The sequence below is a fragment of the Dromaius novaehollandiae genome, chromosome 9, assembly GCF_036370855.1.
Source record: "Dromaius novaehollandiae isolate bDroNov1 chromosome 9, bDroNov1.hap1, whole genome shotgun sequence".
In the NCBI taxonomy this organism is placed as follows: Eukaryota; Metazoa; Chordata; class Aves; order Casuariiformes; family Dromaiidae; genus Dromaius; species Dromaius novaehollandiae.
This window is the reverse complement of record NC_088106.1, coordinates 16,612,443-16,631,079: the sequence shown is the minus strand read 5'-3', so window position 1 is coordinate 16,631,079 and position 18,637 is coordinate 16,612,443. Positions and strand designations below refer to the sequence as shown.

The window sequence follows — 18,637 nt, the reverse complement described above, 5'->3', positions numbered from 1 at the left end:
GCAAAACAACCCTTAATCAAATGGTAATAGTTTTAATACCTAAAAAATATGTACTCCTGAAGAGAGGAAAAAAACCTACTAAAGAACATACATCAATTAATACTGAAGTCAAAGAAAGACATTAGATTTTCACCCTCAGATCACTACTGTAGGTGACTGAAGGTCAGTTTTGACTTATGAGGTCTTTGAAAAATCTTTTTACAAGTAAAAGACTTTATTCTAATGAAAGCAGCAAAAGGGGAAGTCTGAAAACCTTTACACTTCAAAGAGAGATACCAAAGCAGAAGCAGAGTTCTTGAAATTCTAGTTCTCTGTTGGAAAAGCTTCTTTTTTTCTTGGAAAAGCTTCTCTCTTATTATCTAAGACCACAGCTTAAACATCCATATATGAAAATACTCAACTGCAATATCTGTAACTATTAACCCCTTTATAAAATGAAGTATATCATCTTTTAAAAGGAGCTTAAGTTGTTTTATAGTTATAAATGGCTTCTGGTTGTAATTTAAGGACAAGCAGAAAATACCTAATTACACTGCAAGTTCCATGAAGGCAATAATGTCTAAGTAACTAAGCATTAGCATATAATTTCAGCTGTACACATTTTATTTTTAGGCTGAATGTGTCATTACTGCAGAAAAAGCCTAAACTAAATAAAGTTTGACCTATAAAATATATTTTGACTTCTGAAACTAGTTCCTTTCAGAGGTACTAATATATTGATAAAAGGAATGTCTGGGATCCAGTAACTGTCACTTTATTAATTCAATAACAAACATCTTTGCATAAAGACTTATGGTGGCTCACTAGGGCCTCAAGTCCCACTAATGTCTCAAGTTCAAGCTTCTTTAAATCTATCTTGGTCATTAGTTCTTTATTCCTCTGGGCTCTTTAAAAATATAAATGTTTATTGTGCAAGTCAATTAGTGGACAACTGTGGTTAACGTGTACAGAGAATGCATTCATGCAGCTAGGAAAAGGAATGCACTGCTGATTCTTTTAAGGCCTTCCCTATACACTATGTTAAAGTTAAAAAGGGAATTACAGTCATGTATTTAAATGCCTGAGTACATAGCTATTTAAAGGATTAAGCACATGGCTCTCCTAAAATCCTGACAGTTTTACAATGCTGCAGTTACAAAAATGTCAGCTTGTGCAAAGAAAGATTCATATCTTTCTTCTTCAATCTTGACACGTAATTCATCTGAAATTACTTTCATTTTTACTAAAACTTTTTCCATTAAGCTATCAGAATCTAAGAAGCTAATACCAGCTAAAAAGCAGCTTTTCTTTCTGGGAGACTATCTATCTGGTTTGCAAGCATACACAGAACCAGCAGCAGCTTATTCGAAGGTAACAAACCTTCAGTTCACTAGCCTATGGGTAGCTTACCTAGCACACTGAAGGCCAATCATTTCTAAACATTTCTCCATTTCTAACATGTCCTTGCTCATGGGTTTCTCATCCATGATTTTATCAAGAGCCTGTCAAAATCATGATTTGCATGATCTAAATAATTTAGTTTGTATTAGTCTTGTGTAACAACTTATATTTTTTTCTGAAGTTGACTGATGAAGTGGAGTCCAGGTGATAAGCTTAACAAGTTGGAGCAGAAAGTCTGTACATGCATGTTCCATAATGGTATTAAAAGAGACTGGGCCTGGCCACTCATTGCATGAAACCAAAATGAAATTGTAACCATCAAAATACATGTAGATACATGATATGTATTTACTTAAATTGCCATCATATTTTATATGGAATAGGTATCAATTATTCTCAAAAGGCATCCCTTCTACAGATTAATTACCAATATATGAAGTACATATCAGATGATGTAAATCAACTGTTCACATCTCTGAAGGTGAATGGGAATAGCAAAAATTCTACACCCGTTATACACTCTGAAGCAAAATCGGGACCAGGATGAAAAAAGAAAGTGACAGGATCCCATTGGAAATCACCAAAAAGCATTTCTTTAAATGTGTGATAAAATAAATCATTTTTTCCTAGCAATTTCCATTTTGATTTTACCTCATTAGATGGATATGTTTGGAAAGAATGCATTCTTGTTTTCAAACAAACTTTTTTTCCTTAAAAAAATGTCACTAGCCAATTGCTGACCAAATTAGCCGTATAAGAAGCACAAAGAAATGGGAGAAGAGACTACTATCTTTTACAGCCATCTCAATTAAAGCTTACTGAAACAGACAAGTGAGCCATTGCCTCGCTCTTCTGCTGTGCCAAAAAAAATGGAAGAGCAGAGAAAATTCTAAAGCAGTATGAAACAAGGAAATCAACCATGATTTTGCGAGGTTCAAATTGATGAAACTGTTAAACACAGCATAATGATAAGAAGTTATCTTAATTCGCATACATTCAGAACAGATGCCAAATCAATTCAGCAATTGCATTTTATGCCCTTATACTTTACTCACTTGAACAACAGTAACAGTTCAAAACCAATTAAGTTTACCATGGTGTTCAGTATATAAAGCCACCTGACATATATTGATAATTCAGACAGTATTTATTTTATAATAAATGAGATCTACAAACCTTCTTGCTGATTCACTGGTTCATATGACAAGACATATTCCTCTTGGCCGCCTAAAAATGTAAATGCAAAGAAATATCTGTGTGTTATTTTCTAAACCAATATATTTAAATTCATTCCTTTAATGAACCATAATGAGATACAGACATTGCTCAGTAAAATATACATAATAATGATGCAGGACATTTTCCAAGAGTGATGAATTATATATATAAAAAAAACCCACACAGATAAGCCAAACAAAAAATTTTAAAGCATAAGACATACAGTATAAATAATTTCGTTGGATATGTTAGCATGTCAAACTGACGTCAAGCAGAAGAACATTAAAGCATTATTCAAACGCCGTTATAAATGTCTCCCCGAACAAATGCATGCATACAATCATTCACTGCTAGAGGCAAAGCCACCTTCACCATGAGCATTTTCCATACTATGAAGTCAGTATTTAAAATTTTTCTATTTTTACACAGGGCTGAAAATCATGTTTGTCAAGTTATGCATCTGTTCTTTGACTTTTTTCACAAACAATACAAAAACCTTCAACCACTCTAATTCTACAAAACCCCAAACTATTATTTTGACTTTTTAAAGATGAACTTAGAAACAAAGGATGCTTTGTATTATTCTCAGCTTCAGAAAGCACATCAGCAGTGAATGAAACTAAAATAAGTAAATTTTGACCCTTTGAGAGTTGAAGACTTTTCAAAAGTTAGTGAAAGCATCTGAAATATACCTCAGTTGCCACCTCTCTAAAAACCATTTTTAATCCAACAAAATGTCTCAAAGTAAGATTTCTTGCAGAACCCTAAAAGTAAATTCCATGATAGCAAAGAATTTACAATTCTGAAGATGCAAGCTCAAATTATATGACATCACCGTGAACTTTCAATAAAACAGTGTCCCAATAACTCGCTTGGGTAATTTGTGGAACGTTCTTTGGAATTCGTGAGCCGTATTCATAACAGGCAAAGGAACATACCAATGCTATACCATAGCTGTATAGAAATGGATGGCAGGCAAAGTGCATAAATTGCTTATATATATTTTCTTTATTCCAAAGCAAAGATTATGGACATTTTAGTTCTGAATTTTACAATCTCATTAAGAATAATGAGATTTATGTTATTTGCAATAAATCTGTGTTCAAACTGTATTACAGCAATACATTAGTGTACATCATTTTGTTTTTTTCTAATTATTGCAAGTGAGGAATATGTGAAGACGGACATGAAAACATGCAACCTGTATACTTTAATATCTCAACAAGTCACTCATGCAAATGGATTTCAGAAAGACAGTATATACTTTCAGAACCTCTTCTAGGCCAGGGAGAGGAGTAGTGGATCACTCAACTATCAACTCATCTACAGAAGATCCAGCTGACATGTAATTAGCTACTTTTTGGGAGAAGTCACATTATTCTAAGGTCAGAAATTAGTTAAGTAAAATGTTAAAGATAGTAAGAAGTATAAAGCATCCCCTGATTGAGGGCAAAAAGTATATATTGTCACTGTTTTTTGATACTTCAGAAAAATGAAGATTAATAGAATGAACCTTTTGAACAACCGTACTCATCTGTAATCAAGATAACTTTCATATTAGAGAGCAGTAAGAAGAAATTAAAAGAATCATTTTAATAAAAAGTGCTTAGAATTACACATACAGATAAGAAATTGCATGACATCCATAGTAAAATCACAGCTTCTCAAGTAATAATGGAGTAAAAAAGCTACCTAGTACTACCAATAATGAGCTTTGAACATAAATAAGCTCTGACAAAAACCTCGAAAAAACCTAGGAAAGCTACAAATTTAAGGAGAAACTGTCATGGTGAGACAGTTTTAATGGTATGTCTTTACACAGGGGACTAACTTGTAAATTTTAACAAAAGAGAGTGTGTGTGTATACACACACATATATATACATATATATGCATACGTATATATACATACATACACTTTTTTTTACATAATTGGCTTCTTGTCAATTGCAGTCTACAACACTATCAGCATTGTAAGTGCTGGGGAATTTTTGCACTATATAAATTCTCTCCTTGAGTGTATTCATCAGTACACAAAAATTTTGATGCAGCTCGTTGTCTCTCAGCAGATTAACAGCTTCCAAACAAACGTGTGTGCTGGAGAAGCACTCTCCTTATTCCTCCCTCTCCACACCAATGATATCTCTTTCTGAAGGATTCATTTCTGTGGTTAGTGGGCAACCAGGAGCTGATCAGCAAGCCACTGACAGTGTCACGCTGCGTGTATTTTACTGTACATTCACTCTTTGACTCCACAACTTTTTCGTTGTCTTGCTCTGCTCTGTCCTGGCTTCCAGGTCTGGGCTCAGCAACCTTATTGAGGAGCTGCTGGCTGGAGCTCACTAGTAGAATTGCAGTTTGGACTCTCGTCTAAGACAGAACTTTTTTTTTCCTTTTTTTTTTTTTTAAAAAAAAGGCATTGTATAGAGGCATCATACAGCACATTACCTGGTGTGAACATGTTGCAGCTTGGGTAATAAAATAGCCAATTCAGTCTAACATCTAAAAGATACTATGCCTTCAAAATGAGAGAGAGAGAGTCTGTCATGCTAATTTATCATAACTGACTCTAGCACTGAATGTGTGTCACGTTCCTCGAAGACAATTCAAAGTAAGTACCCGTACTGGACAAAACTGGTAAGCGAAAGCTGAAAAGCAAGGGTAAATACATGTTTCCTCATCTTCATTTTCATTAAAAGTATCTATGTATTAAATGTGGGTATCAGTTGTGAAAAACTGTAGATACAGTTACTACATTACTTAACAGGTTATGCAGTTTAGTTATGCTCCCAGTATTAAGCTTGACTAAATAGAATTATATTTGTCAAGATTAAATTTGAGTTCTAACGGGTCTAGCTCTACTGGCATCATTTATAAAAATTAGTAATTGCTTAAAGTTATCCTGAACTAATCTTAGATCAAAATAGAACAAAATATAGGCAGAGCAACTTTGCAGTACCCCAACAAACACATGAGTATAGATTTAACTGAAGCTGACTGGGCAGTTTTATTGAGCACACAAATACCAAGAAAAGACAGACAAACAAAACCAAACAAAGAGGTACTAAACAAAGGTTCTAAATAAACAAAGAACTTAAAAACACTTACGGTAACTACTTTCACTATCGCTGGCATTAGAGGTTACATGCTCTGAAATTGCAACACAATGGAAAAATAAGGAACACACACTAATGGCATGAGTCCAAAAGAAAACAAATTGACAAAAATAATCCAGATGAAAGACAATACTGATACCATCAAAATGCTGAAATCAATACATACTGCACATAAATGTTTTAAGGTACTTCTCATACCTCTCAGGATCAAGCTTAATTTCATACAAAAGGAATGGATGTTAATAAAAAGAAAAAAACATTAAATAGCATATCAAAAAAAGATTATGAAAAGTACACTAATTCATATTTCACATGTAACCCTGTGATTTTGGTGTTTCTACTTCAAGATGAATTTGGTTGTGCAAGAAACATGGGATTATATACTTCAACTATATTATTTAAGGAGGCAACTAAATAATTATATGAAGCCTCTAGGAGCAGAAAATACTGCAATATATTCCAGGAAATATAATGTGGTAAATTCAATAATAGATGCTATTCTATGGTATATTTAATAATTTACCTAAAGTGCAATGCAAAAATCAAAGTTTGTTTTTTGTTTGTTTGTTTTTTTCCTCTCAATAATGCTTTAGTTTTCAAAAGTTCCTGCCTTTTACACTGGAGTAAAAAAACAATATGAATCTCTCAGCTCTTCCATAGTGATTAAAACATTTCACCAGCTATAAGGTGCTTATATTTACTTTTTTGAGCTGTGTTTATAACAGAACACATTAAATGAAAATTTCACATATGATGATAAAATTTAATGCAATTGAAGTATTTCCTGGTATCAATCTATTCTGTCATCTGAAAATTGTAGAAGTCTAGGGGACAAAGACGAACTTTGATATTTCTGAACTTTACTGTAAGGAACCAATTTTCATGCCATGAAATGAGTCTATTTCTAATGACAAACACTAGAGTTTACAGGTTGAGACTGCATAAAATAAACATGTGTATGACATATACAAATTAAATACAACTAATTTTGAAATCAGAAAGCTAACTGTGTGCATATAATTGTTGTGATAGGAAATCTTCATAATATCTTAAATTCAGTGTTGTTCCTCCACTACAAGATTGAAGAGAAGGAATCAAAGGGACCCTGAAGGAAGCAATACAGGTATGAAACAAGTATGCTTTTAGTGATTAATCAACATAATAAAACTGTTACAGACATTATAAGTAAACTGATTAACCTCTTAAAATGGTTCTGGAAAAATTAAACCAATATGCTTAAAATGCAAGTGTCTGACTTGACTGAACTCTTTTATTTTATTTCCGTGCAGGAAAGGCAGAGAGATATTTTCCAACATTCATGAGCAGCAGCAACTTCGACCTACTGCCATTTCATTTTCTGGTCTTCGACAAACACCCACATTGGTGTGGAAGATGGAAATAGTGCTGTTTAAAAGCCTGGTAGTAGAACATGAAAAAATTGTCTTCTGAGGGAGACACTGGGCTAGTCAGCTAAGAATAGTAAGTGCTGCAATAATCTGATAATAGGCACAATTTATGAAGATGCAAGACTGAAAGCCTGAATGCCAAAAACAGCATTGGTCTTGCAGAGCCCAAGTAGTTGAGCTTGCATTAAGCATGGTAAGGCAGTTTCAAGAAGTCTGAAAATAAAGGCTAGAAGCAGCCATTTGTTTTTATAACAGAATCACCTGGTGAAATTTCTGTATCATGTTACATATGAGTTCAAACTAGACATGACCATAAAGCCATAAAGGTTGGTATGGTTGGTGTTCCACCCTAGACCAAGAAATCTCCTTACAATCAGTTTCAGAAAAGTAATTTTATAGCCATCAGTATTTCTCTTTAGTGATTGAGGCCAAGTATAGAAGTGCACTACTTATTTCAAGCAACTTCAGGAACACCGTGCATGTATAATACAGAAGACAAGGGAGGAGTTAGACCCTGGGAAGAAATGTTGCCATCCATGACCTTTTTGCTATCCCAGAAATGCATGACAACCTGCATGTTTAACATTTGTGATGAAAACAAGGTCTTAATATCTTTACTTGACCTGTTATTTTAGAACAGTAGTGGTGTCTATGTACACGAACGGGTCTGCTAGAGTACGCAGCAGCTTTCAATCTTACCACATTCAGTGGAACAGAAACATGTTGTTCTGCAGGAAATGCAACTAATGCTTGTTTTAAGTCTCATATTAGCCACCTCCCTACATGATCAACACTGGTTTAAGGCTATTGTAAGAGTTCAGATAAGTCAGACAGAAAAGCCCTCATGTCATCTGTTAAACATCAGTCACCTAAAGAGAGGGTTGAAAACTGCAATTAGATAAAATATTATGGTGGTATTATACCATTATTCTAAAAGATGTGGGTTATTTTTAAAGATGAGAACACAAAATCGATGTAAGAATGACATCAAAAATATATCAACAAATCACAGCCTTTATCAAGGACAAACAAGTAGGCATTAGTAAGCTTCTGAACAAAAAAATCTAACATGATAACCACATGAACTTAAAGACGTTCTTGAAAGTAAAAACCCCCAGAACATTACAAACTAGAAAAAGCTTATGAAACATTTTTAGAGTTAACCTCCTTATGCCCGTAGAGCACCAGTCTCAAAGAGATCTGCTAAAAAAAATTTTCAGATGGAGGTTAAAATAACTTGGGAGTATTTTGATCACTTACTCAGGCCTTTTGATCCCATGTCGTCAGGGACCTCCTGCAGAGTAGTCCCCAGAGGGCAAGCAATAAAAAGACAATCACAAAGAAAATAATTGTCAGTAATATATAAAATTGGCGCTACGACAGGAGACAGTTCCCAGAACATCACAGGGGAAGAAAAGCTTATTGCATTTAAACAGACTGGCACGTGAAGTGTAATCACTGAGGCAAACAGCAGAGAATGCAGCTTCCAGCAGACCTGGTATGCATTACCCAACGGAGGCAACTGCATTTTGGAGAGACGCTTTTTTTTTCTTTTTTCTTTTTCCCAGTCCTGGCAACAGCAATCAAAATAACCTCTGTGCATTTCCAGAAAACCGAATGGGAATGGAATGCCTTTTGCCCAGTCTCAAGTGCCGGCTTCGCAAACACTGCAAGCTCAGTAACACTTCGGTCGCTGCTGCGAGTCCTCCTCAGAGGCACATGTGAGCGACTGTCACTGACAGCACCGGAAAGCCGTCATCTCCGCCAATTTTACATATGCTGTCAGTCCATGCTATTATCCAGCTTATGCCAAACTGGGATACTCTTGGTTTAGACTTTACCTTAACAGCAAAGAAATCATTTTATTGCTTTGATAGATTTCGTTTGTCATGAGCACCTTAAGTTCGTCAGCCTGTTGCAGCTCGTGAAACTGTCTCCATGGTAACACCCTACTGCATCTAGTCGGCCCTTCTACGTGCGTTTGTCTGTCAGTTGGGTTCCACATACTTACGGTCAATATCACTGGTTTCCTGCTCACTCTGGTCCTTGTTCTTGTAGAAGGGAAATTTTCGGGAAAAGAGGTTCTTTTTACGCTTGTCATTGAATGACTGCTGAAGAAGAGAAGGAGGGGCAAAACAAAGGATGTCTAATGTCTGTGTGAACAAAGGCCCAGACCAGCAGCTCTGTGGAAGCTGACTCCTACAACCACCTTATGCAGCGCATAGTGCAATTTAACAGTAGCTTCTCAGCTCATCAGAAATAGAGATTGGGATCATGGATTTGCTCACACTCCGTTTCACATGTTCACTACCAAGAGAACTGGCAAGCTGGTGCAACCTATAAGGTCTGACCTATATTTCACAAATTTAGGCTTTTTGTGAGTGCAAAGAGACATGAACAAGTAGGCTGCTAGAAGACAGCCAAAGCAAAATGAACTCAAACAAAATCAATTAAACCATTGATATTATCTAATGGAGGGGTTACAATTAAAAAAAAAAAAAACAACAAAACGCCAAGGCTTTACACATGCTTTTGCAAACAGCTGACATTGTAAGGGCACAACAAAAGTATTTCCCAGTGTTACCTGTATGCAAAGGCAAAACTGTAAATACTTTGGTGATAACTACTAAATAACATACCATACAGTAAAGAAAAAGAAAGTTAAAAGTTGGCATTGCACTGAATTATCTTAGGGTAAAACTAAAGAGAGTAACAGTGAAATAGCAAAAAAGAAAAGGAAGTGTTTCCAGTTAAAATAGCCAGCAAGCAATTAAAAAAAAAAAAAAGTATTTGTTTCAGTCTCTCACAGTTGCAATTCATTACAAATTCATCGGAAGAAATGACTTTGCTCCAGGAAAGTCTGCATCCCAATACCAAGATTCATTTTCAAAAGATACCAACTTACTTCATCTGTTCACTGTGCTAATCATTCCTTGCCTAAGTGATGGAGAATATGAATATATTTTCATATGTGTGCATGTGTGTATATATATACACACACCCTATATGTATAACACACACAGGTATAAGGAGGCCAGATTTTAGTAATATTTGTCATGTCTTCTCCTGAGAATATTATATGACTGTATCACTTTTAACTTACAGCTTTATGAAAAGTAAATAAAAAAGAACCTTAATGCATAAGTAAATCAGTAACACATTTTTATTGTAATGAGGCACAGAGCTAACACAGCTACTCTGAAGCTAGCTGAAATCTGTTTTATATCTAGGCACAAGTGAATCACCCAACCAGTTTTGCCAAGATATGAAATCTGCCATATTTGTGGCATCTGGCTTGCAGAAATTGTATTACTGGGGAGGACAGCAAGAGTAAGAAAGTGCCCAGCTGGGTTTTGAGACCCTATGCTGCACAGGGAATATTTATTTCTAAGCCAAGTACATCTGACATGCAGCAGTAAGTAATAAAACTTCCACAGAACCATTTTTTAAATAGCTGCTTTTTAAAAGAACCAAGATACTTTCAAATCATAAAGGTTCTATTAACAGTTATTTCTAAAATGTGGAGCATGATACTTTTCAAATAATTGTCTGTCTTATTTAATTCTGTGTGAGCTCACCTTTCCCTGTCATATTCAGTATGGTTGCAAAGAGTTACACTTACAGCATTTAGTATGGAATGACATATAGTAACAATTAGGAGTGGAACAAGACTAAACTTTTTCAAATGGTTGGCCACCTATTCAGTGGAAGTACAAAACTAGCATTTGGCCTTCCTAAACAGAATGCCTGCAGTGCAACATCCAGGCTGCATCCTACTGCAAAACTAACATCCTTCTGGCCATCTGTTTTAATAAAGACTTGCTTGGAAACATCAGATACTGAAAAAAAAAATCCAGTGATGTTTTTACTACCACTGTTTAAAAAAAAAGTGTATTTAAAATTACCAGGTGTTGAAGAGGCACATGGTACAGCAGGAGCACAATGGGTGACAATGCTATTGAGCTCTGGAAATAGCAGTACTGTGTTAAATAGGAAATCCATAAAACCTTTAATTGGCTGGCATCTGTGTTGGACCAAACTTGGCACTCTACTGTAAAAACTGGTAAATTATAAACCTGACATATGGACAAAAAAACTCATTTCAAGCCAATCATCTGCTCGCAGGAACTACTGTTGGCATGAGCAAGGTTTTGGGTTATGGCCCTCTTGAGCCTCTTTATCTGACATCAACATGTCATTGCAACTGATTTCTCACACCCACAAACATTACAGTAATGTACAGAATAACGGCAACAAGGAAGTATGCCTAAAGGAGAAGATTTTTGCTGAGTATATGGAAAAATCCTGTAATGTGAATTTCAGTAGATGAATGTCTTGCATCTATATAATTGTCCCATGAAGACAAGTACCTCAGTTTGGGCAAAAGAACAGAGAAGACAAGTGCAACAAAGCTGAAATGGGGTAGTTTAACTGAGGTGGTAAGTTTCTGCAATTTGGAGAGTTAAAATAAAAGGAATGGCTAATTTATTGTACCTCATAAAGCATACACAGACTCTTCATCTTAGTTTGGAAAATATTTTGTAACACTAATTCTTCATTTTAACTTTCTCTATAGTGAAACTTACTGCAGTAACATTTAATTTTATATACTGCATGTATAATGGTCAGAGTCAGTTCCATTGCAAAAAAAAGAGAGAGAAAAATTAACAGTAGTATTATACCGATTTTGAATAAAAGATTACCAAAAGATTATTTTTAAAAGATACCATGATTATAAAAAGCTAGAGAACTGCTTATTAGTTGAAAATGCATATTAATTGTACTAAATTTTTCATTAGCCCACTGCAAATCATGAATAGGCATCATAAGCAAGAACACATTAAAACAGAAGCAGCACAGAAGTGAGATGAATGTGCATATGAAAGGAAAAAACAAGAAAAAGATAACCATTCCTACTCCAGTTCCTTAGTATTCTTTAAAATGAAAGGAACATGGATTTTAATACTTGCCATCCTTAGCGTCATTTAAGGTTTTAATGCAGAAATTTTGAAGAATTGTTCATAGTTGGTATTTTATACTGTCAGTGGAGTATAATCACATACAGACATAGCAACACAGAGTCCATGAAAACATGTATGTTGTAGACAACTTACAGGGAAAAATACCAGCAGGACAAAAACAGGAAGAACACTTTAAAGAGGAAATCATAATGTTAAAACATTTACAGCTGAAGCAAAAGATTGTGAAGAGCATAAGCGTGTTTGCAAAATGAAGTGTTACTGAAGACAAAGAACTGCAGTTGTATATCAATGGCAAGCGTAGTTGCTTTTCCACTCAGTATTCCATGCATTTTTTGGTGCTATGTTAGTACACAGCGACTGTGTACTAATGCCGCTATGGTCAATAGGCTACTCCAAATAGTTAACTGTTTACAGTTCATTGGTAGACATGGTACAAAAACATGCAATTATCGTTCAAAGAACATTAAAACATTTGAATAATTATTTAATGTAGCTGAAATTATCTAAGGCATTCAAAGCATTTTCCTTTATGAGACTTTCACCTATTGGGCATGCCAGTTAACACCAAGTTCACCACTGTAAATAAAGGTAGTTTGTAAAATGCAAAAAGGTTACATCCTATAAAATTAAACAGTGAATTCAAAATATATACATGATCAGCTTAAAAATTAACGACATCAGTTGATAAATGTGTTTTATTGCAGTAAAAAAATATGAATGTACTAATACATAAAAAACAAAAAGCAAGTGATCCAAACGAATCCTTAAGGCAATACTGCCATTGTTCACCAGAAAAATTGCTAAAGGTACTGGTTTCCCTTTAAGCAAATACTAATACAAAAAAACACTTAAGATTTTATTAATGTATTAAACTGAAACCTTTACCATGTAAAACAGGGATGCAAATATGAACTTGAGTGTCTTTTAAACTATAAAGTCCTACACTATCAGGATTAAGTATTGAAGCTTTAATATTTTATCTCTATAAAGCTGTGAGTTTTAAATTTATGAAAACATTGTAATTGAAATAAATGACAAAAAGGAATCTCTAGAATCTACAGTAGTGACTAATGTTACAGCACCAGTGCTATTGAAAAAAAAAGTCTATTTAAGAAATAGCTTCCTCAAGAGCTTAAAGCATATTTCAAATAATAATAATAAAAAAACCCAAGACATTATTACTTTAGAAGGCTCTTACATTTAAAGTATACATACCTAAGTGTTGAAATAAGTAGTCACATAGTATTGGTAGAAATTATTAGGTTGTGATTTTTTTCTAAAATTTCAGAATGACCAAATCATCTAGAAAAACCCTCACTCTCTTAAAATCCCCAAATTTGGCTGCTTTAGCGTTATGAAATTGCTATAATTTAGGGTACAGACATTCCCATTGCTGCTTAAGCATTACTCTGCTCTCTCATCACTCTTTCCCACTGCCCCATCACAGGTACTGGGACAGGGTTTATGTAACATGCAGTGAACTGGACTACAAAATTAAAATTAAAACTCAGAAAATTAACATTTTGTTTTGTGATTTGTTTTGGACTGGGTTATTGTTCCATCTGAACTGGTTACTTTACATGATTTGGGCACAGCCACATCAGTACTTGTGTGAACTGGGAGCAGGGGTGAAGAAGGTAAAAACCCCCAAAACCATATAACTATCCGCCTCTTCCCCCTAGGTGGGGGAGGGAGCATTGAGATGGAGACTTTTGGTTGGTAGTGGATTTAGCTTAGAGTTTTTGTTGACCTATGCTGTCACCTGAAATTCCTTAATGCTTTGGCATCCATAATTGTAACAAAGAACTTACTTTATACTGTCTGGGTAACAAAGTACATCCCAAAATCTCATTTTATCATAGGGACTCGAATGAGCTCACTGCTTCTGGCAATGGCACTATTCAATACCTGATTAATATCTATAGCTCTTATTACATTACATTATTAATGATAATATACATTTTCAGTTCTAATTTTTCAAACAGTTTGCAGTGTTATGGCAATGGTTTACTGTGTAAGTTGCTTTACTTTTCATATTTATTTCTATTTGAGAGACTTTAATCTTTTCACTAAAAACTGGAACTGAACCATCATATATAAACCATGAAAAATGTTACCATTCACAACACCAGATGTAATGAGCACTTCACAAACTCACCCCTTTATCTCCTCTTGTCTTGGAATTGAATTTCACTGTCTTTAAACGGGCTCGTTCTTTTTTCTCAACTCTACCAGAAAAGGACAAAAGAAACTCAATTAGCAAAATTCCAGCATGAATCTCAGATTGCTACTTGTGACAACGTAAGCATATAGTGTACCTTTTGTAGTACAGATTTTTTGCTGTTGATGTCACCTTTAGAAAATGGCAATGTGCTAACAGCAGACTGTACTGAAAAAGTAGGCTTTTATTTCTCAAGAGATGAACTGTAAAGATACTGGAAGATTTTTCTGATTGCAGAGAATCAATAAATCCATGTACAAAAAGAGAAAAAGGTCATGATAAGTGAATAGCCTCAGTTACGAGTCAAAAGCAGATACTAAGATTCAGCCCACCTAATCCCTTATTTGGGTCCTTGGAATAATCACACAAACAGCTAGTCTTTGTTTGCTCTGGCCATCAAAGAATGGCTTGCCACCATTTTGCAGTTTTTGGGTAGACAGAATTCATGATAATGTCATGATCTGAGCCTGATTAAGATTCTCCTTGAGAAGAGTCTTGAGCTAATAGAAGACAAAAGGAGCTTGCCTGTAGCTTCAACAAGAAAGGAATTTTTGTTTTATGTTCCACTATAAACTGTTCTTACTGTTACCTCAAGCAACTTCTGTGTCAGCAAACTTAAAACATCAGCTGGCAACTGATGCATTCCTGCCATCTACAAATGGGGATCACAGTTCTGGTCAGTAATTCTTGTGTAGGTCACACATATGTAAAATGAAATATCAGTGATAGAGTTTGCATCTATAGGCTTTGTTTTCCCACCAGAAATTCAGATTAGACATGTTTGAGAGTGAGCTTGTATTCCCTTCCTAAGTGCATATACTGCACTATTGTAGAAGGCGAGAAAACCTCACGTTCTTGCAGCTGGACTCAGGCAACAAGATCACACTAGCAGTGTGTGAAGCAGAACTTCATAGTACTCTTTCAAACCAGATTTTATCAAACTATCAGGACAAATGCAAAGAATATTTCCAATGTTGCACTTCTAAAAATTGCTTTGGTGGTATTTTTGGGTAAAGTTCTTCTTTGAGCTCTTCTTGAACTGAAAAATTCTGACACAAGTTGCATGCACAGCTATGGAGGCACAACCAGCAACATCCTATTAGACAAAATTTACTTTGCATCTTTTCGTATGTAAATGGTGTAGCACTGTTAAACCTATATTACATTTCCAGTATCCGCAGTAATTTGCTTACAGAGAGTATGGGAAAATAGACTCAGACTGCCTTTATCCACTTCAGCACACAACTTCAGAGGTTAGAAATGATTTTAACATGGAGCTAGTCAGAATCCCACTACAGATTACCACATCATCCACTTGTTTAAAAAAAAAAAAAAAGAAAGAAAAAAGTTAAGAATTAACAAAAAAGAACAAAGCTGTATGTTTATATATGCAATATATGTATTAATACAATCAGAACTTTAATAGCAAACATCTCAAAATCATTAAAAATATCATTACATACCTGCGTTTGCTTGGGATAACTCCAATTTCATCACTTTCTCCATCTGGAGTTACCTGCCGTGCCTGCCACCACTCATCATCAGAAGCATTAATGACATGGAGAATATCGCCAAATTTAAAGTTCAGTCCTTGACTTGGAAGGCCGCTGTCTTTAGTCTTGTCATAATCAAAGAGAGCTCTATGTTGAAAAGAAAAAAATAAACATAAAGAAAGCAGGAACAAAATAGGGGAGTTTCAATTACACAAAATTTGAAATAAGCGGTGTTCTTTAAAAGTGGCTGTATCATTTGGACAGTTGTTTAAGACACGAATGTTGAATACTCCCTCTCTCTATAATACATAAATAGAGAATATAAATATGTAGTATTTTCTAGTATGTATAAACATATATATATATACACACATACTATGTATAAGTATGTTTTAATACATGAGAACAACAAACTTGGTCCAGAGCAAAACTCTAGTACTTTGCAGAAAGTCAACAGGAATAGATGCCTTCCACAGTTTAAATGTGTACTTTTCATAGAGAAAGTTAGATGTGAGCCTGGTGAGGGCAGCAGGGGGAGAAGTAAAGTATTTTGAAGTATACACTATTGTCAAAAGTTCTGTATCATCTGTCAATCTATATCAAATCATAAGTAAGAATTATTTCAGTAAATAAAAAAAAAATCAGTTTCCATTTAAAACAAAAGTTAATCTCTTGCCCACAGAGTTGCAGGAAGAAAGCACAGACATATAATCTGAACACAGCTCAGCCCCTACCATCCGTACCAGAAAGCAACTGTAGAAAACCCTGTGTGCATTCTTTTGGAAGATTCCCTACCACTTCTCAGAGGATCTCATAATTTTCTAAGGCCAGACTCCATTTCCAAATAATGGGCACTAGCAATACCTGAGCACCAGCTGCATGGCTGCACTTTTATTACAATTCTTTTTGCTAGCAAGGTTGGTTTCTGCAGGTTCCCTGTTATCCACAGACCACATCCATTCAGGCCTTCTACTGCTTCCTTTTTAGTTATGATAGCACAACTGTCTGCAAAGGCACATGGTAAGGCATACTGGGGAACTAATGTGGGTTAAAATTAATTGTTTGCTCCCTGCTGGATTATTTTAAATCTGGATCAGTTCTCTGAAGAGGTCTACAGCACATTTGTCCCAGCACAACAGAGAGTTTAGTGAGGATGTGGAAATGAACAGTGACAGGAACTTTTTTTCTTTTTTAAAAAAACAAAACTCTGCAACCGTAAGAGATGCCCCTAAAATTATACCTTATAAGGGAGTCTTATTTTATCTTTGAAACAGGTATATAAACAGATTTTAAAGTGAGAAGTGTGCACATGACTAAGGCCAAAAAGTCCTTAACTCATTATCTCATCTGTGAGTTTTGGCAGTGACACCCCTTCTAAATGAAAGCCTATCTGGATTTAGAGACTAGATATCAAGCTCACCAAACCTAAGGAGAGTTGTGTCAACAGATCATTACACTATGATTAAAATGATACAAATGGTGTCTTTCTTGTCCAAGTTTGGTTAATTTCTTCTTCCCAAACAGTGGTCTTACATACCTTTTTCTCCTAGACTTTCAAACTCTCCGAATTTCTTTTACACATGCAAGTACCTGGTAAGTCATGACTATGTTTGCACCAAACTATATTTTAGTTTTGTGAATTTTGCCTTTCTAAAGATCAATTCATCTTTACATATTGGCATACAGTCTGCTGCAGAATCAGAGTTGGTTGAGACACTATGTCTTTTGGGGGTCACAAGAAATATGAAAAGTTTTTCATTGCATTTTCATTTCACTGAATTACTTTAATGCATCATGAAAACTATTTCATGATTTTTTTTGTTAGCATTCAAGCAACAACTTCTTCCAGCACTGCTTTTAAGATTAGTTTCAACATAAACTTGTAAGAATACTGCTCTGCGCAAAAAAGCATTACTCCATGTGTTTACTGCATGAGAAGATAAGAAAATTATACAAGAGTGAAATGTCAAAAGGACACAAAAGGATAAAAAGCACTTAATATTAGAAACATATGCTCTCTTAACTAGATAAACAGTTACACAGTTAGGTTTTGCATAATGAGAGCAGTTTCATCAAATACATTTGCTCCGTTGAGGTCACTGAAAGAAAAACAATTTTATTGTGGGGAAAAAAATAAAAGCAGATAAATATGAATTAGGATGTCACACAGTAGTGACAAAATTATGCAGCTAAAAATTATAGAAACACCAGAAACTGGTAATAATCAGATAAATCAGCCGAACGACAAATAATTAACAAAAATCTTTTTTCATTCCAACTGTTTATATACAGATGGCTTTTTCCATATGCCTGGAAAGTCATCAAATGGAAACTAATTTCACACCCAGGACTATGTATTTAGCTACACAAAAGTATTTAAATTATCTGGTTTTGATCAGCTCCCTGTAAGGAGACTTATTACAGAATAGCAATACCACATATACCTTTATTTCATGTAAGTTATAAACACAAACACAAATTTATTTAAAAATAAATTTGGCATTCCTGATTAACATTGCTTTGGACACTCTTCCACAATATTCACCCTATCATTAAGTTCTATTTAAATTTAAATAAGAAGTCCTAAAAACTATTTTAGGAAAAGCATTAAGTCCTTTCCTTATATTTCACCCTTTATTACTCAGCAGCAAAACAGCACGAGAACAGGTAAGTGGATGTCTCCAGTTATAAGTCTACAGAAAATGAAGTTAAGTTAGATCAACAAGTTTCATGAATGCTTCTGCTTTAAAACCAAGAATTTAATGGCTGTGTGTTAATATTACCAAATTTTCCAGAATATTTTTTTACCTGGTCATGTTCAC

General features: G+C 34.8%; 1 protein-coding gene across 10 annotated transcripts in view; it reads right to left on the bottom strand.

Moving 5' to 3' along the window:
* LOC112981701 (disks large homolog 1) overlaps positions 1–18,637 on the bottom strand; it is a 175,633-nt gene that overhangs the window by 9,712 nt on the left and 147,284 nt on the right. For 4 of the 10 annotated variants that reach the window (XM_026097547.2, XM_026097544.2, XM_026097553.2 and 1 more), the window contains 5 exons: positions 15,786–15,962; positions 14,260–14,329; positions 9,131–9,230; positions 5,706–5,747; positions 2,557–2,607 (listed from right to left, as the gene is read on the bottom strand). In XM_026097547.2, the coding sequence (XP_025953332.1) occupies positions 2,557–2,607; positions 5,706–5,747; positions 9,131–9,230; positions 14,260–14,329; positions 15,786–15,962 (440 nt within the window). Of the gene's footprint in view, positions 1–2,556; positions 2,608–4,111; positions 4,148–5,705; positions 5,748–8,379; positions 8,414–9,130; positions 9,231–14,259; positions 14,330–15,785; positions 15,963–18,637 lie in introns of all 10 variants that reach the window. The other 6 variants (XM_026097551.2, XM_026097546.2, XM_026097552.2 and 3 more) reach the window with 3 other exon arrangements.